Source organism: Aedes albopictus, chromosome 1, assembly GCF_035046485.1.
Source record: "Aedes albopictus strain Foshan chromosome 1, AalbF5, whole genome shotgun sequence".
NCBI classification, from domain to species: Eukaryota; Metazoa; Arthropoda; class Insecta; order Diptera; family Culicidae; genus Aedes; species Aedes albopictus.
The window spans coordinates 196,182,879-196,210,732 of record NC_085136.1 but is presented as its reverse complement, the minus strand read 5'-3'; the positions used below and the strand labels follow the sequence as shown (position 1 = coordinate 196,210,732).

The window sequence follows — 27,854 nt, the reverse complement described above, 5'->3', positions numbered from 1 at the left end:
TCCTGCTCGGGATACAGTTGTAGGGGAATGGAACCCACCTTAAGCAAAGTGTTGCCATTTTCATCGAATCAAAAACAAAGCTAATAAGCACTATTCATTTTGTTTTTATCTATTTTATTTTTTGTTGGGAGTGAGAAAGAGCATGCATGATAATAAACAGAACGGAAACAATTGTTGCTTAAATATTCTGTTTTTAGGATTGGATGAACATAGCGGCATAGGCTGAAGAAGGGTACTCATACCATATTTTGCATACTGATGCGCTTATAATCCATTGATCTGATTAGTTCGAGGTTCATCATCTGAAAATCTGATAAAACATCTCAAATCTCTGAGCAATCCTCAAACATCTCTTTTGCTACTTAGCAATCCGATACTGCAGTATTAGTAATAAAAACAAATAATTAATTCAACAAAATGTAAATGAAATAAGTGTTCAAGCATTTTTGTATTCAACTAGGCTCAGTGTACCAGTTATTGCTATAGTACCTTAAATTCGCCATAGTTGATTTTCAACTTTTAAAGATACAAATCAACAAGAAAAATTTCGTTAACAATAGATCACGATCACAAAAGATGATTGCAATCATTCAAACTTCACAATTCGCTCAAATTATGGTAGAAATAAATCATTTTCCTTAACTTTTCGGCCTCCTTGCACCCTATTTCGCCATATTGTACCAGTTATGGCAAATCCCATAAGGAATGCATGTAAATAGTGCGAAATGTATCCATAACTGGTACAGGGTTCCTATCATTGGCACACGCCGTAATAAATACTAAAAGTAGTTTTGGCTCCGGTTTTACATTTTTCCTGTAAATTATGAAAACTAATCAATCATTTGACTTATTGTTTACATTCGTCGGTCTTCTTCTTATTCTTGTAGAAATAGTTTTTCTTAGGTGGTGCGATAACTGGTACAGGCACCCTAGTGTATGCTATATCCTCTCAGATATTGTGACTTCATGGTGGCTTTGAGATTTGGTGTCGGCTTCCTAACAAAGCTCACACAACATCTTAATAGTTATATATGTAACGAGTTGCAAAAAGTTGATTTTTTCAGCACGAGTCGTACATTTATCCAACGAGGCTTGCCGAGTTGGATAAATACGAAGAGTGCTGAAAAAATCGAGTTTTGCAACGAGTTCCAAACAATATTTAATGCAATTCAGTATCATAATTTATGTTTTATATAACTCATTTTGGTATTATAATGGCCATTTTTTCCGAACTGGTTCATTATGCAACTAAAATGAATTGCATAATGAAAAATAGTTGTATAATGTTCATAATGCAACTCATTTGAGTTGCATTATGGACATTATGCAACTCAAATGGGTTGCATTATGAAAAAAATCATTGCATAAAAATAATTTAAAGAATAGTGTAGTTTCAATGTCATCAGCGAGATAACAGGTAGTCCAGGGGTTCGGAGTCGGCTTCGTAAATCATACCGGTGCCCTGCGGTCGAGATCGACCCTTACAGCGATTAAGTAGCCGTGGAGAGGAAGTCCCGGTAGCGGTGCTGTCGTGGCGTCGTCGGTCTACTGGGTTGGATCCGAGCCCGCGGTTGGAAAGGGGTCCCGGCAAGGGTCGGGGTAGGTGAGACCCTGCTGTCTGCAACCTTCGGGTGCATCTGATATGGCCTGAAGGGTAGCGATACCCTTCCTTTGCGGGCAGGTCAGATCGGGTTGCACGCGGGCACCAGTTCTTGATGTCTGCTAAGCAGTTGGGCGCGGGCGGGGTTGACCCTGCCCGCCTTCCGAGGACAAAGGGAGTGGTGAGGACCACTCGAGAAACTGGCTAAGCGCCAGCATGTTACCGTGATGGACTCTCTAGAGCGAGTCATCGATGTTCGTTGCTGCAGGCTACGCAGCTAACCTTGAGGGTGCGAGGTGCACTAGCCCCTCTCTGAAGCAATATCTTCTTGGTGGTTCCGGAGAGACGTAGGGTTGGGCGACTATAAGAATGTGTTTAGTGGGTACGAGGAGAGAGTAGTCCTGGCTTTAACTATAGTGTAGAAGACGGCCTCAGTCCCACGCTACCCTATCCTTGATGTTAGGGTGTCTGTTTGCAGATTATCCCCCTATGGTTCAGAAGGGAAAAAAAAGACAAAAGATTTTAATCAATCATTCAATTATTTTTTTTTCATAATATTGTATCCAAATCTGTACAACATCGTGGCACTTATGTCAAAGCATCATTTTTTCTTCTCAGCCTTGGGGTGATAATCTGCTCACCAGACACCTGAACAGGAAGGTCCAGGTAGTGTGGGATTAGAGACCGTCTTCTACAAGTAGAATCCCCGACTCACTAAACAGCATTCCCATGACTGCCAAACCCTTCGTGTCCCCGAAACCACCAACAAGGCATTGCTTCAGAGAGAGGCTAGTGTACCGTGCCATGCCCTAATACCGTGTGCCTCCTAATACCGTGTATTTGACAAAAAAACTCAAATATTTTATTAAGTGTATTATTTTTTAACTGAGTAACTAGCTCAATCATTAGCATAATAAACCTTCTCAAGTTAGGCGTGATAAATTTGGCACATAATTACAAAAACAAGCAATTTAAAATATTTACAGAATGTGAGTGCAAAGTACCAATACACGGTATTAGGGCATAGTTCCTTTAGTGTTCCAAATACCGTGTTTCGGTTAAAACTTGCAAACTGAAAATATTATTGATACTTTTTACTTCATGAATCAATTGCACAAACCTCTAGGCAACGTTTGACGCACAGGTTCTTTTAAGTATGAACTTAGTATGATTGATATAGTGATGATTTTTTTTTTTATTTTATTTATTTATTTCGTCAACCGACGTAGACTAGTACATTTACATATACATATTTTTTGTTTCTTAATGCTATAGTTTAGTCTAAGAAATACATAAAAAATATTAAAAAATTAAATTAGGATAGGTAGTGTATTTATAATGTTTTTAGGTGTTGGGACTTCGAAGACTGTAAAAGTATTTTCTAAGGTTATGCCGAGACATTGTAAAGTCAATGGTTTCGCAGTGTTGATTATAAATGTCCATGATTCGATTAAGAGGCCCAAATTTGGCGTAGTTTGTTCTACGGTGGTTTGTTATGAATATGTTTCGATTTCGTAGTTGCCGAGAAGGTATGTAAAAATTTAATGAGGATAAGATTTTTGTTGAATCAATACGTTGTGAAACGATATCGTTAACAAAAGAAACCATTGCAATTTCACGCCGCTCTTTCAATGTTTGTATATCGATAAGCTTGCAGCGTGCTTCATATGATGGAAGTGGAAATGAAGTCCAACCTAATTTACGAAGAGCATATAATAGAAATTGCTTTTGTACTGATTCTAATCTTTCTTCGTGCGTGATTGAAAAAGGAGACCATACAATGCTGCAATATTCCAGTATTGATCTTACATATGCAATATACAGAGTTTTGATTGTGTATGGGTCATTAAAGTTGTAGCAGAAACGCTTAATAAACCCTAGCATGTTATTAGCCCTGTGAATTATTGTGTTGTAGTGGTCTACGAAAGTAAGCTTAGAGTCTAAGATTACTCCTAAGTCTCTTACTCTTTCACATTTTTCCACATTTTGATTTCCTAATGCAACTGAAATGTTTGGTGTTGTTCTTTTTCTGCTAAATGATATTAAGTTGCATTTTTTTACATTTAATTCTAAAAGGCTTTTTTTGCACCATACGTAGAATATGTGAATTTCATTGTGGAATACATTGATGTCTTCTTCATTTCGTATTTCCAGAAAGAGCTTCATGTCATCGGCATAAATTAGAACTTTTAGTTTGTTTAAAATGAAGGAAATGTCGTTTACATACATAATAAAGAGAAGAGGTCCTAAATGAGAGCCTTGGGGGACACCTGAAGTGACTTGAATTGGGTTTGACTTGTTTCCATTGAATTTAATTATTTGTTGACGGTCAGTTAGGTATGATTCAAGCCATTTCAGGAGAATTGGCTCAATTCCGATTTTTTGTAGTTTGAAAAGTAGCATTGGTATGTCAATGCGATCAAATGCCTTACTAAAGTCCGTGTAGAGAGCTTCCACGTGGTTTCCATTATCCATTGCGTTTAATGAATAGTCTATGAATTGCAGTAAATTTGTTGAGGTCGACCGACCTTTGAAGAAGCCGTGTTGCATATCAGTAATTCTGTTTTTGGTTTGGAGAAATAGCTTTTCGTTGACAATTGCCTCGAAAAGTTTCGGAATGCAAGAGATAATGGCTATACCACGATAATTACGTACGTCTGATTTTCGGCCAGATTTGAAAATAGGTACTAGAAAAGAGCTTTTCCATAGTTTTGGGAAATTACCAGATTCCAGCGACATATTAAAAAGCCAAAACAAAGGAGCAGTCAGTTCCTGTGCTAAAGTTTTCATGAATACTGGGGGGATCCCGTCAGGACCAGGACCTTTTGAGGCGTCTAGATTCTTAAGAGCATGTAAAATATCCTGCACTTGGAGTTGGTTTACGCCAATGTCGATGGAAAATTGTCAGATTTTAATTTGGATTTTACGTAGTTGAAGAAGTTCTTTGGACAGGACTTTATTTCACTTTCAGTTTTTGAATTATATTCTTCAAATGCATTACTGATGGCTAAGTTCAGTTGCTCGCATATATCCAAATAATTTGCTAGATTTTCATTGGTATTGTGTGTCTTGTAATTTTTATGGGCTTTTTGTTTGCGGTTCTTCAAATTTTTTATCTGTCAATTATACCAGATTGGGTTTTTTAAATTTCTGCTACGACGTTTTTTCCTTGAAGGAATTTCTTGGATAATTATTTCCGATAAAATTTTGTAAAATACGTCTACAGCAGTATCGACATTTCCTTCGTTTCTTAAAACTACTTGCCAATTCACACTACTTAACCTACGTTTAATATTTTTATAGTTCGCCAATTGGTATTCAAAGATTACCTCGTATTCACAGTCATTGGGTCTTTGGTTTTTATGTATGAATAAAGAATATTCGATTGCTGTATGGAAAGCCTCATTTTTCCACAATGGAGTTAATGATTCGGTCACACAGAAATCTTCGTTAATATTTGTTAATAAAAAGTCCAGATAGCAGTTCTGTTGGTTTTTAATGTGATTAATTTGGTTCAGTCCTAAAATTGCGGATTTTTCAAAAATAAACTGCAATGTTTCATTATCCCCAACGACTGGGAGTAAGATGCTTTCATTTTCTGAGTCCAGAATGAAGTCAGCATGGCGTTGATTAAAGTCTCCATAGATGTGAACTTTAACCTCAGGAGGAAGCTGTGATAAAATTTGTTCAGCACATTGGAAAAAACTTTCGTATGTGCTTTTATGAGCATGGTCTGGAGGAAAATACACTGAGGCAAACACGTGCGTTTCACCTGCTATGTGTGATTTCACCCAGATATGCTCAAACGTTTTGAATTTTGAAGTGCTTATTAATTCAGAATTATAATTTGCCGAAATAGCAATTAAAACTCCACCGCCAGACTTTTTCTGAGACTCCAGAAAATTACGGTCGTCTCTAAATACATTATAGCTGCTTCCGAAAACTTCCTCGCTTTTTACACTTTCATCCCAGCTCGTTTCAGTTCCCAGAATAGCCGAGAAGGATGAACTTAGTATGTTTTTATAAATTTCCTTCATTTTGGCTGGGCTTTTCATGCGATTGAAATTTTGACAATATATCAAAACTTCGGTCACATTCTGTTTAAAATGCGAACAAGTTTCCGGAAGTTCGTCGGTTGATGATATGCTACTTATTTCTTCGGTAGAAGAAAGCGTCGTTACTTGCGAAAAGACGAAGGAGAGCTGAACTTGTTTGCACTCTCGCGCAGTTGCTGCAGTCGATGGGTACGCTCGCTTGATAGGTATTGCCGGTATGACTGCAGATCCGCCATGGCTGCCGTAGGGTCCAATCCATACTCCTGGTGCACATCACTAAAGATACGAAGAAGATGTTCAGGATCCGTCGGTAGACCTTCAGATGCCAGCAACATTCGAATGCTAGTCGGGGTCAATCCTTCCACACAGACTGTCGCAGGCTGATCCTTCATATAAGCTAGGAACAGCCGAACGATGCCCATTATTTTAGGGTCGCGTAAACGTGCTTTCAAGAATCGACCGTCACCCTCCGTAGATTGCTCAGTGAGTCGCACGATGGGAGGTCGCATTGGGTCCAAATCGAACCGGGTTTCACTGCTGCATAAGGCTTGGTTTTGAGGTTGTTGCTGTTGTTGTTGGTTTTGCTGATTCGGTCCTTGAAGTGATAATGAAGGTGTAGCATTTCCCGTTGGTAGTGATGCGATGTTGTTGGTAGGATGCCTCTGCTTCTCTGCTCGGTATGGGTTTATGATTTCACCCTTTCTGAAGCTGATGGGTTTTGGCACCGAGAGGCCTGCAATCGGGTGATCGATTGAAGAAGGTGGAGCGGAAAATTGAGTTTTTGCGGTGGCCAGTAGTTCCTTGTCCGTTCCCATGTGTGGCTTATTGTTGTTGGTTTTTTTCGCGAGCTGTTGACTGTTTATGCGGGCGCGTTGTTGTTTTCTGCGTTTCCTACTATGTCTAGCCTTATCAGCAGTTTTTTCTTGCAATTGTCGAGCGCTGCGCTTGATATCATACCCAGACCAGTCTTGCTTCCAGCACCGTTTATTTCCTGTCATTCGCCAACCAGAAGAAGAATGTTCATTTTTCGGTGGAGCTCCAGCGCTTTGCTTGGACATTTTGGCTCGACGTTCAGCAAACAGCTCAGCAATGGCGTTACTGGCAGGGAGTGGTTCTGGCTGTTGTTGTTCAACTGTTTGCTGCGGCGGCGTCTGTTGCTGATGCCGTGGTATATTTTCTGCCAATTCTTCCTCCAGGGTCATCGATGCTTCGTTAATTTGAGTTATTTCCGCTAGTTCCTCCTCTAAAGTTTTGTTGGGTAGCAGGTCATTTGTATTACTCAATTTTAGTCCAGATAAATTCGCCGATACGAATTTCACTTCCTCAAGAATTTCTCTAAGTTGTGAATCATGCGTGGATTGATGGCTGGCTTGATTAATTGATGTAGTTAATGACTCGGTATTTCTTGTTAAAAGAGCCATGTCATTCCGTAGGCACGTGAGTCGGTCTTCAAATAGGTTATTTATTTTCTGCGACAATGTGCAATTTGACAAATTTATGTCGGTTACTACGGTAGCCACACGTGAGTCACACGATTCCATGTGCTGGCTGATGGCGCTGCGAATGCTTTCGTTATTTTTGTTGACCATTGCCAACGTTTCATTTACTTCATTGAGCAAGCGCTCAATGCTTTCGAACAGCGCTGACACTAAACTAAACTTGCGTAGGTCAGCTGCAATTCGCAGATTTGTATCGTTTTGTGAATGCATTGTCTTTAGAAGCTTATCTTGTTGGTAAAGTAGCTTTCGCACATCAGCTTCCTTCTTCAGAATGTCTTGACATTCTGCGCACATAGGAACCATGAAAGCGGTGATGATATGCTCGCGATGCCGTTGTACTCCAATGCAAGCGGCATGGTATTTCTTGTCGCAATATGTGCACCTCCATAGAAGGTGGTCGTCGTTGACGGTGCATGTTTTCACACCACACGGCATGGTTAAAGTTGAAAATTAAACACACACGGCGGCGACGTCGACGGGTAAAACGATTCACGTTGGGGCGAAAAGTAGAGAAAAAAAAAAAACTAACGCAGGTTCGCGCGCGAACGGACCCGGGGTCAAAAATAAAATAAAAAGTTATGTTATAAAAATATTTACAAGCGCGTTGTTACGCGCGTCCGAACTCAAAGGTGGTTCGACTAAGAATTCAAAGATTCAAAGGACCACCAATGTATGCGGCCCACATACATGGTATTAGGAACAAAGCTATGTTTTACAATTTTGAATTTAACAATGGATTAAACATTTGGAATTTCATTAATCATATTAATTATTCATAATACACACAATAAGCAATAATATAGCGTTTAAAAAATCAAGAAACATGGATTATTGATTTTTACAGGGCTCTTTGAAGTGAAGATCATCCTCAAGGTCACGGTATTAGGGCATGGCACGGTACATCGCATCCTCAAGATTAGCTGCATAGCCAGCAGTAACGAACATCGATGACACGCTTTGGGAAGTCCACTAAGGTATTATGCTGGCGATTAGCCAGTTTCTCAGTTTGACCACATCTCTTCGTTCTTGGAAGGCGGGAAAACTCAACCACCACGACCGCATCCAACTGTTCTGTAATCATTAAGAACTGATACTTGCGTGCATCGCGATTTAACCCACTAAAAGCTCAGACCAAAGGATTTGCTGATAGTGGGGCCTCTACTTGCCCCGGTCCTTACTGAGGACCCCTTCCAACGCGGGATCGAATCCAACCCAGTAGAACGACGCCACGATTGTAGCGCTACCAGGATGCTCTCCCCGCGACCACTTAATCGCATTTTAAGGGTCGATTTCGACCGCAGGGCACCGCCGCAACCTACGTAGCCGACTAGGACCACCTTTTGTATAGCGTCTGAACTAGTCATTCTCTGAGACCACGCGCCACCTTCTCTGTAGTCCTAAGACGATGTGGTTGATAGCCGTTGAAACGACATTCCAACCAAACTCGCCATTACACATCCTCTAGAAAAAATTGTCCGGAGTATTGTGTCCTTTTCGCGTGTGGCAAGCATGCGGTCACGTATTGTGCGAAAACGCGGGTACACGAACAAAACGTGTTCCGCCGTTTCCCTTAAACCAGCACAAACCGGAAATTCTGGAGAATCCGCATGACCGAAACGATCTAGATGCAGTCAGATGCAACGGCAACAGTCCTACGTATGCCTCTTGTGCCGCACATTTCGAAGCATTCTATGTCCTTCCTGATAAGGATACCGATAGGCACCATCCCAGTGATGACGATGACGCAGAGCGCATTCTTTGATAGTCACATTAGCCTAGAAGTACTTTCCAGTTTACCGCGGTAGCTGGAGGTACTCACCGCCGTTCCCCAAGCCGAGCCGCCATACCTGTATGGACGAGGCGTCACTAGACCTCCAGAGTAATGTCGTCAACGAAGCCGACGATTGGCACTCCCACCATGAACTTTAACTTCAACACCTCGTCGTACATAACATTCCATACCACCAGACCCAGGATGAAACCTTCCGGGATTCCTGAGGTAATGTGAAAGCACTTCCGACCCTCTATGTCGTAAATTAGTACTCGATTCTGAAAGTAACGTCCGAGAATCTTGCACAGGTACCCGGATATCCTAAGACGCAGGAGCGCATCGGCAATAGCTGCCCACTGGCGCTATTGAACGCATTCCTTACATCCAGAGTCATACTGCACAGTAGTGAATTCCCCTCCTCTAACGCTGGAGCGCTATCTCGGCGGTCTTTGTAACCGACAACATAGCGTCTACGGTTGACCTCCCATTCCAGAAGCCGAACTGGTTGTTCGTGAGACTATTATCACTTTTACACCCTCGGTGTTAGTCTTTTCTAGCACTTTCCCCGCCGTGTCGAGGAAGCATATTGGTCTATATGCCGACGGGTCTTCGGATGGTATCCCCCTTTGGCAGACTCCGCCGCTTCCAAACTATGGGAGAACTCCCTCGTCCAGGCATTTCTGCATAGCGGACCTGAACATTTCGGGAGCCTCTGCAGTGGCCACTTTAAAGACCAAGTTCGGAGGTCCGTCCGGACCTGAGGTCTTACCTACGCTAAGGGACTTTGCCATCCCCGCAAGTTGTTCATCGGTGACCCTCTCCTTATCGCCAGCCCCAGTCCCCAGCTGTCGAAAGGAGGCCAAGGACCAGGGTCATGACGCGGAAAAAGCCCCTCTTATATCCCCTTCAACATCTCTGGAGACTGATCTGTAGTAGCCATCACGATACTGTAGGCATCACCCCACTGACAGAGACTCTCAAAGCAGGCCTAATTGCTTGCCCTTTAATCAGTCTTCTTCACGATTTTGGCGACCGCGAACACCACCCACCGTTCATTTAGTTCTTCATCAGTTCATGCTCGCTTCATCCACTGCCTATCCCGTAGGGAGCTGTTCATAAACCACGTGGACTTTGGGAGGGGGTGGGGGTTAGGGCCGGTTCTCATCAAGGTCTACGCTCCATACAAATTTTAAAATTTTTGTATGGACAAATGTCTACGAGGGGGAGGGGTCTGAGATGACCAAATTTTAGTGTGAACAGCCCCAGGCAGACTCGGCTGAGCTTCGCAGTCGCTTGAGTCCACCAGTAAGCCGCTGGTCTCCCATATCTAGGGTGGACTTACCTAGGCATGGTCGCATCACATGCACGCGAGAGCACCGCTACCAGATCGTCTCCGCTTAAACCGAGCAGGTTTCGCTCACGGTGAAGCGCATTCCTAAATACCTCGTCGTTAAAGTATGATGTCGTTTGATTAAGTGAGCTTGGCCAAGCCTCTGCCTATACTCGCTGTCTGCTGTTGTTGTATACTATAGTGAACCACCAGGTGATCGTTGTGAGTATATCCATCGTCTACCCTGCAGTTCGAACTACTAGCTACACCAGGACTACAAAAGGTAACGTCGATAAGCGACTTCGCTCCGTTTCGACTAAAGGTACTTTTGGTGCCTACATTAGCCAGATCGACAACTAGCATCGCCAGTCAGTGCCTCTAGCAGGATCTGATTCGTAAAATGGCATCTCCATGCCACGGCCCAGGCCATTGAAAACACCCGCTATTACCACTGGCCTTCGCCCTGTCAGCATGGGCGTCATACAGTCCACCACCGCGGAGGCGCATAACAGCTACAGAAGAACACCTTGTTTACTTTGGCGATCATGAAGCCCTCGTAGATAGTAGACACCAACTCCTGAACGGAGTATGTACCCGTCGTTCATATCGTAGCCATTTTCCGGATCCATCCGCGACCCAATTGCTGTTACTGGCGGGTACTCGGTATGGGTCCGCTATGATGGCAATATCTGTCCCCCACTCAGAAACTGCCTGACAAGCAGTTGCTGTGTTGCATCATAGTGGTCTGCACTGTGATTTGTCAGCTACGGCTCTTCTGTGCGGCTCTCTCGCCGCCGCACACTATGGCAGAACGCTGTTATGGACAGACAAAACCTCTAGTAATCTGGATTTTCAGGTCCAGGTTTGATGTCTTCAGAGAAGTGTCTTGTACGAGTTTTTACTGAAACCTTCTCGCGAAGGGGTTGACTTCGCCACTACTACTACCACTTTGTTGTTTTTATTAAATTCCATGAGCTACACGGGAAAAAATGGCCGCCACGCCAGAGCCTTATATTAACGCGGTAAGGAACAAATTACTTAAGGGGTGCTTAGGTACTCCACAGGCTCTGTTAACGATCGACCATCTTTTTCGCTCTCTAGATCACTCATTCCTCGGCACGGGTGGCTTGACACCTTGAATTGGGATGAGTAGTCCTATTCTTAGCTGGCAAATACACGGCTGACTCGCAGAAGGGGGAGTCGAGAAACCCCTGGACTATCGACCCTGCTGCTCCATTTTTTGCTGGTACTTGGTCGATGAATTGTACTCATTCTGTAAAACCAAATCATGACTTAGGAACGGTCTGCACAAGAAGCTAATCCAATTTGTAGCCAGTAATGGAACGTAATTTTTATACTTTGTCCTATGTGTTTCCACTATATTTCCTTTAACACCTAAAATGATCGATGAATCATGAAGAAACCTTTCAAAATGAGCCTTACATAATTTTAGTTCCAATCACTCGGGGATCCCCACCACATTTATTATTCAAACTTCCACCTAAAATTATAATTTGGTTTCCATGCATATGTGATCAATTGCTCCAACATCACAAAAACATACAACAGAATTTTAAACAGCTTTCACTTTCTGATTTAATCATCGCTCTCGATATCAATCATTCATCATAAAAGGTATCAGGTACTAATACACGACCTCAACACCACTTTCATGAGACCGCACACTGTGAAAAGTGGGACGACTTCCGTTCGGCACCGTCCAGACAATGCCAACAGTCGCCACCTGAAAGTTATTTATTTTATCTGATTTTTTTTTTCAAATGTGGGCTGTGGCTTGTGGCCGTTGCCAGACGACCGACCGTGGGTGAATTGAAGTAAATAATGAAATATATTCGACCAAAACCGGCCGCGGCCACAGAGAGCTAACGCGTTAAGACGATTTCGCTTTTACCGCTATATTGGATTCGCATACAAACATACATACACAAAAATGCGCAGTGAATTAATTAGCATATTCTCCCGAAAGGTGTCACCATGGCCAGAGGGAAGAATAAAAATCGTCAAACCAGGATGGAAATTGACCTACACAAAGTAGGTACACAGATAAAAATAATGATATTTACACGTGATGTAAACTTCATTTTAGTCATGTAAACTTATTGTTATGATGGTTTACATAATATATCATGTAAAATTGTGTTATATGTCATGTAAACTCTCAGAGGCATGCTGAATTGCATGACATATAATGGAAGTTCACATGATATTTTATGACTTTTACATGATATGTCATGTAAACTTCTATGATATCCCGCGCTCCAATTATGTGCATCATATGTCACAGAATTTTACATTCTTTTTTCGATCTGTGTATACACAATGATGGGGCGTTTTATTGATGGCTCGCCAAATTTTGGTTCAATGAAACATTGCAATGTATCTGACAAGTGAAAATAAGGAGTAGGTTCATACTAAATTGGAAAAAAAATCTCTAAATGCATTGTGAAGAAAATTGTGATCTCAGTTTTCAAAAGTACCCATCAAAACTCGTTGAAGTTTTTGGGATTTGCTAGTTAAGTTCAAGTTGTTTTCTTGAAATTTTGAAATTTTTCGACGTAAGATGTTTATTAACTCAAAATACACAATTTTTGGGAACGCTTCGAAACCAGTTGCATAGGGCATTACAAAAAGGTCTAAATATTGACATGTTGCAGCAATTTCAGTTGTAATTCATATTTTGGCATGCAATCTGCGTCAAAATATTCACTACATATATACGAGTACCGTAAACCGGGGTCAAATTGATCTTCGGGTCGAAATTGATCAGACGTTGTTCAGTTGGTTGAGCATATTTTACATAGTTTCTTTTTACTTATTGTGCTGTTGGAAACAGATACTAAACGATATTTGCATCAAAACTATTTAAAGTATACTTTATCCAATAGAAAAACGTCTGATCAATTTCGACCCGGAGATCAATTTGACCCCGGTTTACGGTACCTACCGAACTTTGCTTAACATTGCATTTTTCTACAATAATTTCAGATTGATCAGTATGTCGATTTAAGAATTTTTATCAGAAATTGAACAATAAATGTGTATTGTGTTAATGTACAATGACGTATCTTCTGTAAATGATTCGTTTTACTCCAGAATCCCCCAACAGCTTCCAAACAAGGTAAAAATTTGATTTGTACCAAACAATTCAATGGCAACATTGTTAACGAGTACGCTAACGCGCGGTGCTAATAGATATCCATTCACAAGCAGGCCAACTTGGCACTGTTTTGATTGCTTGTCTCACCTATCCGGTTCGTGAACTCAGTCACCACCTCGAAGCTTGAAATCATTGTTCAATTTTCTCCACACATTTTTTACGCATGTGTTTAAGCGTATTTTTTTTATATTCACACAACTGCCGACTACTTCCTAGCAATTTGAACAGTTCCGCAACATAACTCAGCCCCATACCAAATAAATAACTAGGGAAATGAAGTAAACTTTGAGAGCCCGCCGCCTGCCTCTGATGAAGGTATTAGGCAAGCCGTTTTATTTGAATCGAATTTGAATACACTCTTCTCACGGTACTTATTTTGCTATCTTTCGTCTTACTGCGCTACAGATTGCACAAATGAGACCAAATTTGAATTGAAATAAAAAATCGAGCCATGATATTGATGTTTGGATAACGCAGAAGTTATTATGAAGGGCGCAAGTGCATCAAGCATTATGTAGGTTTGGTTTATTCGATGGGAAGTGCGGTCACATGATCGTATTGAATAAGCATGCTTTTACTAAGTGTGCAAATAAGTAACAAGCTCAAAACAGCGTGACATGTAGATATTTTTACATGGCTTATGTAGGTAAAATGAAGGAGGTTTCATTTTATTTTGTTGCTTGAATATATAATAAAGCCACATCTAGAATTATTTGAAAAGCTCAAATCTAAAGAACTAAACATCCGGAGGCCAGCATCCGGACAGCAGGGACAGTAGTCCTGGGCCTAGAAGAACCATCTCTTGTCGTGTATTGGTTGGCTTAGACAGCATTACGGATATCCTATGCCGGTGTATGAGTTCACCAAATGGGGTAACCCCAATTCAAGGTATCAACCCGATCCGTGCCGAAAAATGAGTGATCGAGGGGGTGAAGAAGTTGCTCGATCGTTAACTGAGCGTGGGAAACCCCATTTCCTCCCCGGCGTCCTCGAAGTCTAGCATCAGCAAGGACCTCAAGCAGGTCCTGTTAAGACTCCGAAAGTCAAAGAAGGCAGCCAAGCCATACCATGAGAAACTCATGGTAACTGCGGCAGCGGCAGGGGCAGAAATTCGTGAAGTCAAAGGTTCTGAAATCTACCCAGATGTTCGAAGGTAAAGCCGACAAGTCCGACCCCAGCCAGGCGTCCCAGAAAGATGAGAAGGGTAGGTAGGGTAGAAGGGTGGGTAGGAGAAGGGTATTTGTCCTCAGCAACCACAAGATAAGGAGAAGCACGCCCCCTGGACCATAGTTGAGCGGAAAAAGAAGAAATCGCAGGAGCGTAGGGACACCAAGCCTAACGTAGGAGGACAGGTACCAAGCGCGAGAAGGTTGACGCACTTGTCATCAAGACCGAAGAGTCTAATCCCAAGTAACAATAACAGCTGAATCCTGCTCAAGTTCAAGAGTGGCTTATTAAAAAGACACGGACACCGTCTTCAGCCACAGGCTGTACAGACTGAATGAAACTTAACACTAGACAACGGACACGACACATAAAACGAGCACCAATGGATACGGAGAAGAAACATTTCTTGTGAAAAGTTTCATCACTCGGAGCGGGAATCGAACCCTCACCCCATGGCACGGTACGTTTATACACTTGGTGACGCTAACCGCACGGCCACGAGGCTCCACAAATGTTGTATAGTGTACGGCAATAATGTTAGTTGGAAGTACCCGGAAGTCTTGAAGACGATCTGGAGCGCCGCCAAATTCGATGATCTGGGAGCCGATTGCACGATCTGTGCAGTATTAGACCACATTAGATTAGAAGTACTCGTACAGATGAATAAATCCTCGTGCTCAAGCGTGACAAGGAGTACCGTGACGGCGCCGCTTAGAATAATCTGGCAGAAGAGGTCATTGGAGAGGGGGCCGATATGAGGACTCTTACAGCGGAAGCGACTCTTAAGGTGAAGAACCTAAATAGATCAGATCACCGACACGGAAGAACTCGTCACGGCACTGCGGCAGCAGTCCGCGGTGCAGGTGGCCACCACAGCCGTACGGCTATGGAAGATCCCGGCAAAGACACAGATAGCAATAGACTAGGTACAGCTACCTGTGCTGGTTGACAAGAGGTGATACACAAATTATGTCACGCCAAAATCGACCTTTTTCAAACCAGCTCCCCCCCTCCCCCCTATGTCACACTTTTTGTATGGGACCTAAATATTTTTTGTATGGGTCGTCACGTTCTGCAAAACCCCCCTCCCCCCTGAGAGCGTGACGTAATTTGTGCACGGCCCCCAACTAGTCCATTAAACTAGGGAAGCTCAAGGTGGGCGGTCAGTCTACCAACTGATCCTACACAAGTTACCGGAGGCTTGATTTAAGGTCTGGAATCAGGACACAAGTCAAGGAACTGCAAGGATCTAACTTTGTAGGATTGTTGCCTTGCAACATGCCTTGCCCACCGCATCATTCCATCTTTGGCCAACTTCTAGACGCTGCATGGGTTCAAGCAAGCTCGTGGTTTATCCTTTTCCACCACATACACACACCATTCTCTTGCATACCGCCGAAGATCGTCCTTAGTACGCGTCGCTCGAAAACTCCGAGTGTTTGCAGGTTTTCTTCGAGCATGGTCCATGTCCCGTAACCGTAGAGGACCACCGGTCTTATTGGCGTTTTGTACATGGTGCATTTGGTGTGTGGGTGAATCTTTTTCGACCGCAGCTTCTTCTGGAGCCCCTAGGCACGACTTCCACTGATGATGCGCCTTCGTATTTCCCGTATTTCACGACTAGCGTTGTTTTCAGCCATCAGTAAGGGTCCGAGGTAGACGAATAAATTTCCGGGATTCCGAAAACTGTCCTTGAGATTCAGATATTGTTATTTTGGCTTTTTATGATTCAGCATAGTTTTTGATCTTGTCAATAGTTTATAATTCGCAGCAAAAAAAAAGGTTTTTTCGAAATTCTTTCCCGAACCATTACTGTCAACCTATCTACATGCTGTCCCAAATGTTTTGGGAAGACATTTTTACCAACATTACTATCTCAAAACAATTCTGCGGCAGTTTGTATGTCGATTTCATGTATGCTTCTGAAAACTTCCTTTATTGACTGTGCCCCTTTTGCACGATATTGCAGGCTCTAAGCAATCTATTTTATATTTATTTTTTCTTTAATTTTGACAGTATAAACACAGAGAAACAGACGTAACACTCAGAACAAATTTCATTAAAAAACATCGTCACAAAAACGTAATCGCCCAACGCTAAACGTAATGTGTTTGGCTGGGCCGCCACCAGATGGCGGTAGTGAGCAAACGTCAAACAGGAGCATCTGCAGTTCCACGTACCGTTGAGAGATCTGCAGTTCCACGTACCGAATTTCCAATGGCAAGTCCTTTTTGTTGTTGATTTTTGTTTTGATTTGTTGTTTTGATTTTTTTTACTCATTCGGGTTTAGAAAGGGGTTGTCCACCAACACCTGCATCTCCTTCGTTACAAACTGGGTCAAAGAAAGTAAACGTAACAACATGGTGACGGCTCTAATTTGCATAGATCTCTCTAACGCGTTCAACGCGGTTCGAACGGATAGGTTAGAGGAGATCCTGTCCAGCGTAGGCGTACCACAAGACATGCTCATGTGGATCTCGAGTTTCCTAAGAAATAGAACCATCTTCCTACAAACTCGCGACAAAAAAATCAGTAGGACGATTAGCAATGGGCTTCCCCAAGGGGACGTATTGTCCCCCACACTTTTCAATGTCTACACTCTAGATTTGCACAGAATCGAAAAGGAGGGAGTCGTTCTAGTGCAATATGCTGACGATTTCGGCATTTTGGTCAAAGCGAAGACATTAGACAAGCTAAACGAGGCAGCACAGGAATTTTTGAACGAGTTTTCCGAAAAAGCGACCTTCCTGAACTTGGAAATAAACGCTGCTAAAACGAAAGCCATACTTTTCCAAAACAACGACAAGGAGTTAGACATCGGAATCAATGGGACGAAGATTGAAACGGTGAGGAATCATCGCTATTTGGGAATCACGATAGACCGCTACCTAAGTTTTGGAGTGCATATTAGAGAAGTTCGAGAAAAAGTCCAGCACAGACTCAACATGGTGAAGATCTTGAGCGGGACAAAAAGCGGAGCACATCCGGAAATGTTAGGTCGAATATACGTGGCACTATGCAGAAGCGTTTTGGAATACGGTTGCTCGGTGTATAACAACGCGAAACCCACTAACCGGAGAATAGTATCAGTTATAAACAACCAATGCCTGCGGAAAATCGTGGGGGCAACCAAATCCACTCCGCTCAATGCTCTATCTGCGTTGAGTGGACAGGAGCCGTTGGAGTTCAGACAGGAGTACATTGCGATTCGGGAAATCGCTCGACATTTCTCAAGGAACGATGTGATCGCAGAACAGCTACAAAATGTAATGCTACCGGATGACCATGACAAATGGGACGCTTTCTCATACCAGGAGCGGATGTACTGGATCAACAAGGAGCTCTTCAAAGCTATCAGCCCAATAGCGACAGCGGTTCATATTGATGAAGTGGCAATCGAACCTTACCTAGAAGGATTGCAGTCAGCAAAGCAAGATAACGACGCTAAGAAGCTTAAACAAATGGCACTCTTTGTTATGAATGGTCGTAATAAAGGAAGAGGGAGAATTTTTACGGACGCCTCGAAAGAAGGATCAGCCTGTGGAATAGGAGTTTACGTCGAGAACACTAGGAGAAGAATGAGCTACAAACTCGCAATGGAAACCAGCGTTACATCTGCAGAACTGATCGCCATTCAGTTAGCAACTAGCATAGTGGAGGAGGATCGTCTTCAAAACTATGTAATATACACGGATTCCAGATCTGCTTGCCTCATGCTTGCAAATGCAAAGGACTCAAAGACGGACGAAGGTATTTTGATCGAAATTCTGGTCAAATGCCAAAGACGGAACATCGCCATACAGTGGATTCCCAGCCATGTGTCGATAAGCGGAAACGAGACAGCAGATGCGCTAGCCAAGGCCGGCGCTGCTTCAGACGAAGTCTTAAGCCATCCAATCCAATTAAAGGACGCCTTCCTGAACGCTAAAAACATGCTTGAAAGACGAACGAATCAATGGTATGCAGAATATTCAGCGGAAAAGGGAACGAAGTTCTATACAGTGCAACCGAACTTCTACAACGCAGCTTGGTATAAAAAGGTCGACATGAAGGGCAGTGACGTGAAACTTATTAATCGTCTAATGATAAGCCACGACTATTCGAAATACTGGCTACACCGTATGAAAATCTCGGACGACGCGGAATGTGAACTGTGTGGAGAACCAGAAACGTCAGAGCATTTGGTGCTCCATTGCCCTCGTTTCGGTATAATAAGAATGCAGTTTTCGTTTGATAACAAATTCGCCAACCTCACCGAATTGTTTAAAACTGGTAAAAAGGAGCTTTTCAAGGAAGTAGCGGAATTCATCAGAACGACCAAACTAGACCTCTAACGCAGCAGTAGCAGGAAGATTCGTCCAAGTAGACGTTAAAAAGCACGTAGGGCATATAGTCTTAGTCACTGGCCCTGTACTAGAGCGGTCAAGAGACGGCTCAAACGAGAAAGAAGAAGAAGAAGAAGTTGTTGATTTTTCGTAACAATGGTTTTTACGGCTGCCACAGGGCCAGACACCAACCCCCTGCTTTCCGGAGGACAATCGAGTTTGGAGTCTTTCCCTAGCATTCGCATGCCATTCAGCCGGCCCTAACATGGGAATCAGATGCTGTTGTGAGCCGCTTATCCTGGAGAGCCTACGACCATAGTTCCAACCGGCGTTGGTTACCCAATCTTCCTTAAAGAAGCTTGCAGCTCGGCCCGTGCCGCGCGGAGTTGCTGAGCAGAGGCTAATGAATCTCAATGGGAACTGAATTGCGCGATATACCCTGTCTTTACCATGCCGCATTTAATTACCAAAAAAATCTAAATATAGAGGTATGATGTAATGTTGCATCAACATATTATGTTCTGAGTCAAATACTGAAACAGAGACTCCAAATTCTTTAAAAAATCAATCACAAATCAGTGAATATTGCTCCTACGATCATACATATACAATAATGACGACAAAGCATTGAACTTGACGCTATAAATCAATCCTCCTAAAATAACCTTGGTTGCCACCAGTGATTGTGTTATACCATAGATTTTTTTTTGTTTCTCTTACTTTCGCTCTCGACGAGCTACCACGGGACAATTTTCATCTTTCCCGCGCCGCCATGAACAATGAACTTTTTCCTTAATTTTATGCCGCCAGTTACCGCACACAGCAGCCGGCGAAAGAGAAAACAATTGAACGCAGCGTTGCTAGTGCGCGGATTCCCAACCGTCGTCGTTGTCGGCGGCGGCAGGTGTCAGTAATCACACTTAAAACTCGCGCAAACTCCAATGCACGAACACGTGGGCGCATGCATATCAAGATGCAACGGAAACTTATCATTTTGCTGATTTGTCAGTTGCAAGTTTTTATTCAAATTGTGGAGTACCAAACAGTCATTTGGAAGCAGTAATTTAGTCTAATGACGTATGCACGAAAATAATGAAATTTGTTAAAAGCTTCGTGATTCCAATCGTCTGACGTGCTCGTCTCATTGCGCTTGACCCGGATGAGATAAGAAGCGAAAAGCGTAGATCAAAATTGAAGTAAGGTCGAACACGAATGAGAAAAACGATGCGCTATGTGAATATTGAAAATGCGAAAAAGCAAACCAATCGTTAAAAGCACTTAAGTGATGTTATAATATTTATGCAATATTGGTGCATTTTTGGACAATACTGATGTATTTTTTATTTTGTTTCTTTTCAGGGTTAGTGACATCTAACAATGGGGAAAAGAAATCGGCTAGTGCCGATAGGTGTCCTCATCTGTTTGGTCCTGTACACGGGAGCCGCAGTGAAGGCATTTAACTTCGATGATGATTTGGAAGATCTGATGGCGGAAGAATCAATCGTGGATGAGGAAGTCTATGGAGGACCCATTTTACCGTCGAACGTATTCAACGATGGAAAACCATTCTACGTTGAGCGTGACCCTTCAACAGGAGCAATTGATTTCAACCATAAGAAAACTGGCAATCAGATTGATCTAGATGACAAAGGATCTTATGATACAAAGGACAGTCACGTCAGTGACACTAAAGATGTAATCGTTAGTCAATCTTCGCCAAACTTCCATGATTTCTTAAATCTACCAGTGAAGTATTCCTCTTCGAACTTTGTTTACCCGTTGATTTCGAGTTCTTACGCCAACTTGAAATATCAGGGTAGCAACAAAGTGTCAAATCACAAGAATGTGTCTTCAACTCCTTCTACAACGACAGCTGCTCCGAAATTCCAATTTACGCGTCCTCAGTACACAACTGCCAGGCTTAATACGACACGAAACCAACCAAGTCCTACCACCATTCAAGTGACTCAACCATCTTCTCGTTATACTTATCCGACTACTTCAGGAAGACCGATAACGACAACGACTACTACCACGACCACCGAAACACCGATGACAACCATTCCTGCTAAGCAATTGTTTACCAGATACCCTTATAAGAGTACTATCAAAAACAAATACTTAGAAACGACAGAACAAACTCGTAAGAAATTCTTCTTACCCTCGACTCTGTCTATGCCGACCACGACTACTACACAACGACCTCAGTCAACTGAACCACAGACAACTCCCGTTCGTTCTTCAACGTACTATTCACCTTCAGTACGACCGTGGACTAGCCCATCTTCATCCCAACCTATCACCACGACTCCTGAGCCAACCACTGAATCCCGTCCTGCAAACCCAATCCGTTTTGAGGACACTAAACCATCCTCACCGGAAGAGGACCCAGCCCATAAGATGAAGTATACCATACCAGCACTCAAGTATGAAGGTAACCGTCCAGCACCATTCCGACCACTGCCGCCGAGCCACATCATGTTGAACCGTAAAAATGAAACCAGCAACAAAATCGACCTTCCAAAGGATCCTGCTGTTATGTCCCTTTCTGATATCTTCAACTCGCTCGGCTTGGATGACAAGCAAGCTGCCGCAGAAGAGAAGGAGAATAATGTAGTCTTTGAAACAACCGTTGCTCAAACAACAGAGCAAACAACGCCACCAGCGATTGTGCTGATTTCGGATCAGCAACAGCAGGCATCTATTCCGGACGGTCCGAAAATTGAGCAGTCTATTGACCTTACTGATCAGTATGTGAAGTACGATATCCAGCAATCGAATGGCCATCGTCCGCAGAAACCAAACAATGACCAATATGACCATTACGAAGTATATCAATCTAACGGACACAGGCCGCAGAGTCCTCCTAAAGAAACGAATTTCGGTAATCAATATGTCAAGTACGAAGTGCAACAACCTCAAATCAACATAGTGAAATATGGATCGGTTCCAAGCATGAACAGTGTTGTAATCAGTCCAAACCAGCATTCAGCCACATTCGTTTTGGGATCTCAACAATCGGTGGGAAGTTCAAGTGATGGACATTTTGTGAGCTCGGTGTCGCAGGAACCTGCCTCAGCTGCCCTTAATGGTCACCCGACGGGCTATCAAATGGGTCAGGTGCTGGACGAACCGAATGAAACCTCCAATGTGAAGGTAGGAACTTCAGTCAATGTTCAAGTGAAGCCTCAAGATATCATCAAAACCACCAGCGTACGCTTCCCCAGTGAAAGCGACGACAAATACGAAAATGCACCTATCATTAGTGGCACACATAAGAGTGAAGTATTGCCTCCAAATGGACATTCTGCTCCTATTGGCATGGGCCCCAATTCTATGGTCGTGTTCCCTAAAAATGACCAAATCGAAAGTACTCTCCATAAAGTGTCAAACAGAATCGTCTTCGATACACCGAACAGTGAAGCTTTGAACAAGAACGAAATTTCAAGTTACCCTTCAGATCTACCAGAACAACTTACTCCTCCGTCCAACCCAGACAATTCCCAACTTTCAAAACGCCCCAGACCCCCAATTCCCGCTCAAGGACCGCCATTCATTTACAAAGAAATCCAACGTCGGCCATATCCGGGAGGTATTCGACCACCCCTACAACTACCGAATATTTTGCCCCAGTTCCGTCCGAATGCAAAAATATCACATGGCCATCCTCCGTATCATAAAGAAGCCGGTAATTTCCGAGTACCACCACCACCAGGCAAAAGTCTTCCTGCCAATGGACCACCACGAAAACCATTCGCTGATCCTTCAACAACTCATTCTCAACCTTCAACTTTAGCTATCCGCAGAGCGACAGGCCCAACTAGATTCATGAATCGCATCAATACCATGCGTCCTCCTCAACAGATGGAAGGCCCCAACGAAAACCGTCGCTACTACCGTCTCCCACCTCCTATGATAAAGGACCGTGTATTCCACATTGCTCCCCCAAATCTCAAGCCACCTCCACCACCTGGTTCATCTCCAGCTTCTAGATTTGCTGAAAGCTATGCTCCTCCCACACCCGAAAAGACTGTACAGAGTCGTAAACCTGAGGAACCGGAAAATAATGAATTCCAACGAGATCCTCCAACTATCCTTAAAAACACCATGACAGAAGACAAACCGCAACGTCCCAAACTGGAACCCGTAGTAACCTTGCAAATGCTCCAATCGAAAAAGCAAACCGAACAGTCCAAACATAAGTTGCCATCAGGTCAAAAGCTAGACTTGGCCGTTGAGGGTCAACCCCCCTCTTCACCCGTTCAAGCTGTGAGCACCGATGGAGCGCAACCAGTTTATGTAGTCTACCCCGTCAAGAGTACACCCATGAATCTGGATTCGGTCCATGCAGGAAGTCACATCGATTCCGTCGTGGTTGGACACAACGGAGAGCAACCACCTCTTCCCCCACCACCGGCAAGAATTAGCCCAGGGAACGAATACCAAAACACTCCTTTTTCGATAGCATCTCATTTCGAGCAGGAACCAATTCTAATGGCGAAGGACAAGAAACAAATTCCTAAGCTTCATTTCCCGTATAATATTGAAAAACCAGATCCCCACACTTTAATCGAGATGGAAAACGAATCAAAGAATCGCATGCCGGAGATCATAGAGAAGAAACAGGATACCGTTTACAATATCGGCGAAGAACCCATCAGCAAGGAACAGTCGGAAGATTCCGTCATTTCCAGCAAATTGCAGCGAGTCACCGAAAGTACGCCCATCGCTATTGCTTACACTCCAACGGAATCTACCCAAAAGTTCAACTACAAAAAACATCCCAATTCTCCATACTATTCACCGTATGGTGAAACACAAACCGAGGTATCCTATCTCAAAATGGACGATTTCGATGAATTCGGAAATCCTGCCCACCGATACGAACAGAGCTTCCAAGCTCCATTCCAGGCCAGCATTAGTCTGGATCCAGTTAAGGTTACCAACCCATACGAGGGATGGGCAGTTGTAACATCTTCACCCCAAGCACTGGTAAAAGAACAGAACAAAATTGATCGTTCGGACGATCATCACTACGAAGAGCATGATTTGTCTACGCAGAAACCTTCCGAGAAAGGAGGCTTCCAACCGGAACTCCAAGGAGGTTTCCGGCCCATCTACGCAGAAGATGTTAAGCTTAGCGAGATGATGAATCCTGACCCCCAGTCGAGAAATGCATTCCTAATGGAGCGCGATAGCGAGCCAGATCTTCCGGTAAAACAAGAACCGAAACCGGTGCAAGATACAGTTAAAGAACCCGAAAGAAAGCCTTTGTTCGACAGCTTAGAAGCATTTTTCGATAACTTGACTAAAGATTATGATGACAATACTGAGATGGCAGAGCTTGGCGATGACATGGAAGAAAGTACCGCTAAAATTAGCAACGAACTCGAAGGAAGAAGTAGCGACAATGCCATCACTGAAGAGGCTACAGACGAATATAACACCGAAGAACCGGCTAGAGATAAGCAAGCGAGTGTAGAAAAGGAAGAGAGCGTAAAGAAATGAGCGTGGTAGGGTTTTGCTTGGGTTTGAATATTTTGGCACGAGTTTGTATCGAATCAAACACATTGTCAATCAGAAAGCATCCGTGAAAACGGATGCCGATTAGGTGAAAAATGCATTTTGAGGTTACAGTGATAACAATCTCACATAGTAAAGCTAGATTTTACTAAAGAAAATCAACATCTTGAGTATCTAATGTTAAGTGCAAATCTTCGGGCGCGATTAAGCTTCCTGTACCCTTTCACAACATTCTAAATTATCCTGCATGTCACACCTCCAAATCTATTTGAATACAAAAAGAAGTATATGCGTGAAAACATAAAAGAAGCTAGTCAGCTAAACTTAATATTAGATACTTGATAAACCAATTAAGTAATAAACAAAAAAACAACAAGAAACATTCCGAACCAATCCCTTCTCCATTACACTTGTATAGTTGTTATTAATTTCTAAATTACATCTAATTTTAGACTGATGATAATGCTGTATAGGAAATTGAGCAAAAGTGAGCTAAATTATCAGAAGAGAAATGATAGAAATAAGGTACACGCTGCCAGCCGCACAAAATCGATTTACAGCCCAATAATTTGGGCTTATCAATCTGTGCGGAAGTGAAGTAAAAAAAAAATCAAAGGAAAAAATGCATACAAACAAGTAGTAACTCGTGAAAATGCAATTATCGCATCACACAACTAGGTATCGCTGAAGAATCATAGGGATGAGTGAGGTAAAGCTAAAAACTCAAGAATCGATTACTTTCATGCTCTCTTCTTTCTAATGCTCGCACGCTCTGATATTCGATGTTCTTGTTTAGCACCATCGACGGAAAAAACGTAGTCTTTATCGCAGACACCCGAATTATTGTGACGACTTTAACCTAAACTTTATTAGGACTTACGGTGTAGCTATTTAGGATAGACAAAGGCAACTCCTATTTATTTATCTATTTATTTATGAACTGTCAACTGGAATTATTTAGGAACGGAACCTTCTTCTAGAGGAATCAAGATCAGTATCATTTAACTTACCTCAATAGCAGAACTTAAAACATACGATGCCGAGGATGATTTGTAGGTTTTAATTATGGTAATAAAATAGTGATAAATATAAAAGAAACAGTTTAAATAATAGTATCACAGCCATTTAAGACTCTGCGCTTCACGATTGCGGAAACAGTTCTCAAGCGAGTTCAACCAAAATTGTTTTTGAGTGTTCTCGATTTATCTGTCGTGCCCTTGAACGATTAATATTGTTTTCGCAATTTTTTCTTTCGATATTCGCACTACGTGTCCAGCCCACCGAATTCTGCCGTTTCGCATAATTCGAATCTTTGTACACTTGGTACAACTCGTAATTCATGCGTCTGCGCCATACTCCATTTTCTTGTTTCCCACCGAGAATCGTCCTTTTATTCACTATTATATCTAGGTATTCTAGTTAAGACGGTTCGGATTATATATATCGTTAAGAAGACCGAGATGCTTACGATGCACGCTTCAACAAACAACTGACTTTATTATCTCTGATCGGCTATCTCTAAACGAGTAGTCGTAGGTCACTCATTTCATTACGCTAATAGTGGTCTTCCTCCTTAAGATTAAACCAATATACAATAAATTCAGGTCAAATTCAACATTTATGATGATTCACTTCAAAGCTTAAATATAATCCGACTGAATATAGTTCAACTTAATAATACAAATAATTAGAATCTTTTTTGAATCGCTTTGTTCGATGAGACCTCCTGATTCTTGTACCTTCTCGATGACCAACGATTTCATTTCGAATAATTTCTTGCCGCTGCTCGACTTCATCATTATGCGATTGCAGCTCGCTGACTTTTTTGAATGAATCACATGTGCTAATTCCGTTCGATTGCACAAATTCAGTAGAACGACTTCGATTCGGGCACGCGACGATGTCAGAACGCTTCGCCCTCGTGGATGATGCTGGATTATCGGTAACGATCGTCGGAACGGGGTTGTTACTGTTTAAACTCTCGTCTGAAAACGGCAGTAATGGCAAACGACTGCCATGCATGCTCGGTTCTAACAAACTACTGTCGGATTGCGCTTGCGGATTAAACAAAAACGAATCTGCTACGAAACCGTATACGTCACTGCTGTCCGGGTCATCACTATCATCACCGTCTTCCTCCCTAGGACGTTTTCTGCTCTCTTTACAATCGCAAACAAATAAATTGGGCCTTTTGACCTTAAACTTCAACTGTTCGCGATGAGCAGTATACGTCCTTCCACCAACAGATATCTTTAACATCCTCTATAACGGCTTCTTCTTCCGATGCCTCTACGCGATTCACCGTTAACGGACGAAATGCTCCACGCCATGTTGGGAAGAAAACGTCCAGCCAGTCTCTGCCGAACAACGGGATGAAATCCTTCCTGCTTTCTACAACTACCAATGGCAACTTCTTGCGTGTGGAGCGGACCTGGTGTGATGGTTAGAATACTTGACTATCACGCCGAGGACCTGGGATCGAATCCCACTCCCGACAAACTCGCAAAATGTGAGTTCTTCCTTCAGAAGGGAAGTAAAGCGTGGGTCCCGAGATGAACTAGCCTAGGGCTAAAAATCTCGTTAATACAGATAAAAAAAAAAACTTCTTGCGTAACCCGTTTGTGGTAACCTCTGCAATAAATTTTCCGGCAACGACTAGAGGAGCACCATCGACAACAGCCAGTTCGATTGAGCAGTTAGACAAAGGGTTGCTTCTGAAGGATCGCTCGTAAGCTGTTCTACTTAAACGGAAACAGCGGACCCACTGTCTATTTCCATACGCAAAATCTGGTTATTAATGACCGGGTCAATCATGCACGGCTGACTAGTTCGCTTGCTTGCAGAAATCATCAAAACGTCCATGCTTTCGTTGTCTGAAAAATAATCATCATCTCTCGTTCTTCTCAGCCTCTCGTTCAAATTCGGTTTCTTGCTATCAACAGCAACCGATTTTATGGACTGCTTCTGGTGCTTCAAGTCGAAGCAATACTTTCTAGTATGGCCATTCCGCTTGCAGTAATTGCAGAAGAAAGTTCTTCCTCCCCGCTTTCTTGAATCCGACCTGCTACGACTACGACTACGGCTCCAGCTACCAGTACGTCCTTGATATTCTCTGCTCCTGTCCGGACTCATAGCCGCCTATGAGTTGAATCACGACGGAATTCTACCTTCTTCCTACCAAGGCGTTCAACCACGCTAGCCCTAGGCTGTTCTTCGCTAATTCGTGAAGCTCGCTGATTTGCTTGCTCTCTGTTGATGATTATGCGTTCAGTTTTAGCCAAAGTCAAGTCGTCCTCGTCCAGTAATCTTTCCTGTAGTTGCTTACTTTGTATACCACAAAGCAATTTGTCACGTATTGCTGTGTCTTTAAAGTTGCCGAAGTTGCAAAACTCGGCTAGTTGCTTCA

At 42.8% G+C, this 27,854-nt stretch overlaps 2 protein-coding genes across 2 annotated transcripts in view; both read left to right on the top strand.

Annotated features, from left to right (window-relative positions):
* The window catches only part of LOC109397238 (proline-rich protein 36), a 191,455-nt gene extending 165,873 nt beyond the window's left edge, over positions 1-25,582 (top strand). The window contains exon 4 of the mRNA XM_062846081.1: positions 20,285-25,582. Within this exon, the coding sequence (XP_062702065.1) occupies positions 20,303-24,433 (4,131 nt within the window). The 5' untranslated portion in view covers positions 20,285-20,302 and the 3' untranslated portion in view covers positions 24,434-25,582. The remainder of the gene's footprint in view (positions 1-20,284) is intronic.
* Positions 16,961-18,934, top strand: LOC134290553 (uncharacterized). Its single transcript, XM_062857716.1, has one exon. It carries the CDS (start codon positions 16,961-16,963, stop codon positions 18,932-18,934), a length of 1,974 nt encoding a protein of 657 aa, XP_062713700.1.
* Positions 25,583-27,854: the final 2,272 nt, after the last annotated feature.

Excerpts from the sequence above, each read along its gene's own strand:
- LOC134290553 (XM_062857716.1), top strand. The coding sequence starts at position 16,961 with ATGGTGACGGCTCTAATTTGCATAGATCTCTCTAACGCGTTCAACGCG.